The sequence below is a fragment of the Condylura cristata genome, unplaced genomic scaffold (assembly GCF_000260355.1).
Source record: "Condylura cristata isolate star-nosed mole 26May11 unplaced genomic scaffold, ConCri1.0 scaffold00012, whole genome shotgun sequence".
Taxonomy (NCBI): domain Eukaryota; kingdom Metazoa; phylum Chordata; class Mammalia; order Eulipotyphla; family Talpidae; genus Condylura; species Condylura cristata.
In genome coordinates, this window is record NW_004567113.1 from 52,377,751 (window position 1) to 52,384,887 (window position 7,137).

The 7,137-nt window shown below is 48.5% G+C and overlaps 1 protein-coding gene across 1 annotated transcript in view; it reads right to left on the reverse strand.

The window, feature by feature from the left end:
* The window catches only part of CC2D2A (coiled-coil and C2 domain containing 2A), a 145,251-nt gene that overhangs the window by 44,304 nt on the left and 93,810 nt on the right, over positions 1-7,137 (reverse strand). The window contains exons 5-8 of the mRNA XM_012724039.1: positions 3,590-3,678; positions 3,134-3,235; positions 2,031-2,132; positions 827-1,016 (exon numbers count right to left, since the gene is read on the reverse strand). Of these exons, the coding sequence (XP_012579493.1) occupies positions 827-1,016; positions 2,031-2,132; positions 3,134-3,235; positions 3,590-3,678 (483 nt within the window). The remainder of the gene's footprint in view (positions 1-826; positions 1,017-2,030; positions 2,133-3,133; positions 3,236-3,589; positions 3,679-7,137) is intronic.

The following is a 7,137-nucleotide window of genomic DNA, read 5'->3' on the forward strand; positions in this document are numbered from 1 at the left end:
GGGTTTATTTTTTAAAGGACAGCCTAAAAATATGTAGCCTTTTATTTTAGTGGGCAGATTTGTTGTTTTTCATTATTCGATGTACTGAGAAAATGCAGTGAGACCCAGCTGAAGCTAGAAGGGAGGTGTCAGGTAAAGCTACTGACCTCTCTGCAACTCTACCTTCCTCAGAGGATGAATGTTCTTGATGCTCATTTGAGGGATTTGGGCTTCTAAGTTAAAATGCAGCATTTTAACCTCCCACCTGGCCCTAATGATAATGTCCTCTGTACCATCATCATCATCACCACCTTTACTGCCACTATCACCACTATCACCAACACCACTGCCACCACCATCATCATGACTACCACCATCACCATCATCATCACCACCACCACAATCATCAACATCACCATAATCACCATCACCATCATCACCATCACCACCATTATCAGCATCACCATAATCACTATCACCACCACCATCACCATCACCATAATCAGCATCACCATAATCACCATCACCACCATCATACCATAATCACCATCATCACTATCATCATGACCACCACAACATCACCATCATCATCACCACTACCACCCTCACCATCATCACTATCACCACCATCACCACCATCATCATGACTACCACAACAATCATCACCACCATCATCACCATCATCACCATCACCACCATCATCACCACCACCCTCACCATCATCACCATCACCACCATCATCACCACCACCACCCTCACCATCATCACTATAATTACCATCATCACCATCACCACCACCATCATTACTATCACCCTCATGGCCACTGTCCTTGTCCTCATTACCGTCATAACCTTAGTACCATTTTATTTACTTCTTCTTGCACAGCTGGTTCTTCCACCTCTCCTTCCTCTTCCCCTTGTTCAGTTCCATGTCTCCTTTTTGGTTTTGTTTTTTCCTCTAGTTCCTCTGGCTCGGGATCAAAGTTGAAAGTGAAGAAGTTATAAGCTTCTTCTGCAGAAGGGAAACCAGGTGGAACCTAAGGAAAGTGAAAACAGAATTTCGGGTCAGATAAGCTGAAACAGGCTCTGTCCAGTTCACCTCTGTACAGTGCAGCTCTATACAGCAGCTGCCTTGATGCTAAGGCCATCAGGTATGTTCTAAACATCCAAAGCAAATCACCTTTGTTGAAGGTATGGCATCCCCTGTAATGAACTTTAAAAAGTTCAACAGGTAGCTGGTGAGCTCCTTTAATACGTAACTTTAGTAAGTTACTTTTTTATAAAGCAGCAATTATTTCTACCCCAACAAACATGTAAATATATTCCTTACAGCAGTAAATACTTTAGAAAAGGTGATAAAAATGCCCTAACGTGAATTCACCATTTTGTAGGACAAAGCTGAAAGAGTTTGATTAGTTATAAGCAACATAGGGCTTGATAACTTTTTTTTTTTTAAATATTTATTTATTTATTCAGAACTGGGGTATGGGCCAGAGATGTGGAGGGTAAGAGGATTCACCAGGGACAGAGTAGGGAGCAGAACAGGCAGATCGACGAAGTACACCGCTGAAGGGAGCAGCAGGCGGGTCAGGAGAGATCTGCCTCGCCATGTGGGTCACCTCCGGGGCAGGCGGGGATCGAACTCATGCTAAAGTGGCTTAAGCTTCTTAGTGCTGTACTTTAACCTGCTGTGCCACCAGTGAGGGCCATAGGGCTTGATAACTTTTTAAAAAAGATTTTAAATCTTCTTTAGTCTGTAGCTTACTTTTTTCCCCATAAGGAAAGCTGGTGCCATTTCAGAGCTCGACAAATAGTTTTGTTACCAGCATTTCCTGCCTACCATTTCCAAATCAGGTCATCTCCTGATCTCTGCAGCTAGATGGTAGAAATTTAAAGTAGCAATCATTTCAGATGCTATTTTTCCTTGCAAACTCAGATTGAGTATATTATTATTTCTCATTGGCTATTTTTGGAAAATGCAAACAAACAAATGTGAATGAAAGCCCACAGGTTTTAAGGCAATCGTGATTTTAAAAAGATGAATTTCTCACCAGGGGTTTAGACTTGTATTTTCGCGCAGAATCACGAAACTTCACTTGGGGATGACTTTGGGACTCATCTTCTTGTTGAAGTCTCGGTTCCTCTTTGCCTGGCTGCAGGATGATGACACACACAGGCTGAAATTAAGACACTAAGAATGCCCTCAACACCCTTCTCCTGCTCATTGTCACATACCCCCTTGCTAAGGGACTAACTTCGTACACATGTCAAATACATTGGAAGGTTAGAGATAGCTCAGTATTTTCTTACTCCACTCTTGTCTCTTTCAAGATTGAAAAATAGAAAAATTCAGTTTAGCAAACCTGAGAAGGAAAAGTGGTTATTCATCCTATAGATTCATAGGTTTCTAATTCCCTGAGCATCATTCCAGAGAGTCTATGAAGAAGAGCGTCGATAATGTCTGAGTTTGGTAAGTTTTCTACATGCCCGAGGGCTTTCTCGAGAGCCGTGAACACTGTACCTTCTGACACTAGACAGGCCCGGGACATGGCGAACTCACTCCCATGCGGGGGTCCCTTTCTTTCTCCAACAACCAGTCCCCAGCCGCTGCTCCCTCATCGCTCCTGACCCACCCCTCCTTGAACCTACCCACGTTTTTTTCACTGATATATGCAGATCCCAAGCCATTCACAAAACAAGGGATAATCTTCTGCTATGATAGAATCGTTATCATATTCGAGACCAATACTTACTTCTTAGCATGAAATTATATATTTTAAATTATGAATACAAGGTAGTGCCCCTGCCTGGGGACCTTCAAGAGAATTTTCCCATAGCTCACCTGTGTTTCAGGACCATGCCAAGCACTGCCTGTTCAGACTGCACCACCTGGACTATTTTCCAGCATTTTGTGGTCTGAGTTAGGCTGGGCACCGCCAGGCACGGCTTACTCATCCTACAGGACCATCAGACAACACCCTGGAAGGATGTTTTCCATGTGAAAACATGGGAGAAATATCTACACAGAGGAGTACCCTCACATCACAGCAGGCATGGCACCTCCTAAGTGCACAGCTCTGTTCTAGAAACTTCTGGGAATTTTATACTCTGCCTCCTTGTTTTTGATCACGAAACAGAGATGGCCATTTCTCACCTCCGTGCCAAATCCAGTCTCCAGTTCCTTCTCGCTGGGACTTCTTAAGCGCCTGGGCCGAGGGGTGGGGATTTCCTGCAGCAATGTACTCTCTGCTTTGGACTAAAAAGTTAAATAGCAATTTACTGCTTCATAATGTCAGCGAACCTTGGAAAGTCTCAGACACCATCTCTATGGCACAGTCGGTAAAACCTCCACGGTACCCTTCTTTATGAGATAAAGGTAGGTGGAAGGTTGAGACAATAAAGGTAGGTGGAAGGTTGAGACAATGACTTTAAATTCTTCTTAAGCATAATTTTCATCTGTACTAGCAATACACAATACATTAAAATTTAAACAGAGAAAACAAATTTAATCGTATGCAAATCCAAGCAGTTTGAGCAGACAAAGCTATCCAGACAAGGCCTAAGGAGCCATAAGCAGCGCCGAGCAGAGTATGCTCATGGTTTTGCTCACCCTTGCAGCCTGTAATTTCTCCCTCATGCGTTCCCTCATGGAAAATTCTGCAAAACCTGTTCTGGAAGCTGAAGGAATTGGAGGCAAGCCTAAAACAATATAAGAAAATTACTTTAAAACATTTTTTTTTGTCCAAAGGGAAGATCAGAAAAAAAAAACACGAGAGTAGAATTTTAATTTACAAATTTAGAACTTTCCATAGACCCATGGGCGAAGGCTGACCATGGTCCGTTTGAGGTAACAGGCCCCTGTCCTGCCAGCGCCCCCACACCCACTTCACTAAGAGCCAACAAGCAACACTTGACTCCTCAAGGCTCAGACACCCCCGACACTTGACTCCTCAAGGCTCAGACACCCCCGTTCCACCACCGCTGGGGAGGGGCTCTCAAATTTGTTGATTTGAGAACTAGGCTCGTCAGGTGAGCGGAGAGTTCTTGAGACAGGATTTCTGGGTTCAACCCTCAGTATGCTGCTTACTTTACAAGAGACACCTTTTCTGCAGGCCTGGCCGTACTCCTGGCCACAGCACGAGACTGCTGGTATTTTGTACTGGCTGTTACCTACGTGAGCTCACGAAATGCTACGTAGCCATTGCAGGGGCACCCTCACAGTCTCAGGCCAGGCCTGCGGGAGGGCACAGGTGTGTGAACTTGTGAACATTCTGGGAGCCTCCCCCATCCAGCAGGTGAGAGGCGAAGATCTGCACAGACTGGAAGTCAGAACAGCCTCCGCCCTGTCTGGGGGTGTCTGCGGGAAAACCGGGCCCCCACCGTCACTGGAGCACAGAGCCAGCGGAGATGTAAGCAATGGGCATGGAGCTGTTTAGGGGGCCTTCTTTAGACAGCAAGGAAGGGGTGAGCCCCAGAATCGCCCTCCTCTGCACCAGACAGTGTCGACATCTCTTTGGGTGAGATCATTTAGGGAAGTGGAAAGGTCTAACCCCACAGATGACCCAGCAGCCCTGCCAGGTCCACTTTGACATCAGCGACTCAGCTCCTTTCTCTTCTGACTGTCACAGCTCTGTAAACTGAGCTCCAGCTTGTGATTGCAGGAACAGGTCTCAGAGTCAAAGGTGGGGACGGCTTCCAGGTTGGAATCCGCACGTTGCTCGTCTAGTAAACTCTATCGATCATCGACACCATTTCAGCTGAGCGACGATCTCACTCCCAGCTCTCTCGAAGGGGAAGAAGCCGGGGCCTTTCGGGATAAGTGATGCCTCTGCAGGTCCGCAGCTCTGGGGTGGGTGAGGCGCCGGGGATTGGGTCCAGTTCTGTACGTGCCCGACTGCTCCAAATCGTTATGGACGAGGGGAAAGAAGACAAAGTGCTGGGACAGGCGTTCATCACATTTGGAACACAGTGCTCCGTGGAGGCCAAGTGACAGGAGAGAGGCAGGAGTTTGGGGCGAGGTTATGAGGTGCTTCTGAGGCCTCATCCAGGGGGCAGAGTAAGTTCTCCATGCAGTGGGGGAGGCACGTGGAGAGAGGAGGCTGTCGATCCAGCAGCACTTCTGGGAGCTTCACAGGCAGGTGCAAGCCCAGATCCCAGGCGGCGGTGCTGGGACGTGCTGGTGAGATCACAGGGGCGGGGATCCATGAGAGCAGCTGCAAAGAGGGTGCACGAAGGGAATGGCGGGGTGACTTGGAGGGGAGGCTCACAGCAGCCGCTGCATCTTTTGCACACCTGTCAGACATGCAGATTCTCAGGAATCCGAATCTGGAGGCGGAGCCCAGCAGCTTAGGTGAGGGAGGCGCTCTTAAGTGGGAGGACCTTGCTTCGGAGGCAGAACTAGAGGGAGGTGGTGTCTGAGCTTTTGAAAGAGGGGACTAAGGGTTTGAAGCTGAGGGAGGTTAAAAACAGAGAAGTTGGACTCTCATGTTTATTGCTACTTTATTTACAATCAAAAAGACATGGAAACAGCCCAAATGCCCAAAAGTAGACGACTGAATTAAAAAGGTGTGGTATATATACACCATGGAATATTACTCAGCAACCAAAAAAGAGAAACCCATGACTTTTGCAGCAACATGGATGGAGCTGGAAGGGATCGTGCTGAGTGAAATAAGCCAGAAAGAGAACAAAAAATACCGGATGGTTTCACTCATAGCAGAGTATGAAGGACCAGGGGAGAAAATAATAATAATCATGAACAGCCATATACCAGAGACATTTTCCGGAGGTGCAGTGGAGAATGGGATCAAAAACGGTGGGACGGGGATTGCACTGCACTGTGGTGATGGCACAGGGTGATTTGGTGATGGGCAGCCCACGGGGATGACATCGGAGATGAGAAAATGCACAAAATGATGTAAAAACAAACTATTACATTATTAAACATAATAAATATAAAAAAAGATTAAAAACAAAACAAAACAGAAAAGTTGGGAAGGAGGCACAAGGCCAGAAACCTGGCTCGTGCAGGGTCGGAGCCAGCGGGGTTGAGGGGGGCAGAAATGGTTAACTAGCGTCAGGCCAGCGACAGACATGAACAGTCCTCAGGTGCCAGCTGCCCTCCAAGAAAGCGTCAGACGCTGTAGAGCCTTTCGGGGGCCAGAGGACGTGGGCGGTGGGTGAGGGCCCTTGTGGAGAATCACTGGCCCTTGCGAATCAGCCTAGTGAGCCCCTCCCAAAGCGGGGGCTGTACCAGTGCCACGTGTGCTCTGGCAAGGGGCAGCACCCTCTGCCCACCTCTGGCCAGCCCTCTCCTTTTGTAGAGCAGGACCAGCGGCCCTGCAGCTCCTCGCTGCCAGCTTGATGCGGACCTTTGGAGCACGCCTTTCCGCAGGGAGGGAAGGAGGTGGAGGCTCTGACTCGGGCAGCCATCTGCCCCTCTGCCCCGGGAAGGGGGTCGGTTAGCTCGTGAAGAAGGAGAGTAGGCAGAGGCCCACGAGGCACAGAGAAGAAGGGAAGAGACGCCAGGCAAGGTGTGGGCTGGCACGGGCCGGCAGGTCCCTGGGCATCTGCTTTTGCCAACGAGAACAAGGTGCCGCTTCAAAGCCCTTTTCTGAGTCTGAGCGAGCCCACTTCCTCAGCTGCTCTCTCTCCCGTGTGTGAGAGAAGAAGCCATGAAATCCTACTTCTGGCAAGCTGCCCCTTCGCATCTGGGGCGGCCTGGAGCCGTGGAATACACAACAAAGATTAGAGTCTTGCGAAGACTCTTAAGAGAGAATCGAGGTCTTCAGGAAAATCTGAACCATATGGCCTACAGGTCATATCAACTTATTTTAAATAATCAAGTCATGGGACCTGCTGGTAGCACAGGGGGTAAAGTCTCAGTGCTATCCAGCGCTCCCCGGCCACAGGGGCAGGAGTTAGATAGCAGGGAGCTGACCCACGTGGCGCAGCAGGCCTCTCCTGTCTCCCCTTCAGGAGTGGATTCCAGTAGATCCAGCTGTTCTGCTCCTCACTCTGTCCCTGGCGAGTCCTCTCCCTCCTCCCCCCACCCACCTTTGGCCTGTACCCCAGCTCTGCTTTCATAAAGAAAAAGAAATCTTGGGGCCCTCCCTGGTGGCGCAGCGGGTTAAAGCACAGCACTGAGAAGCTAAAGCC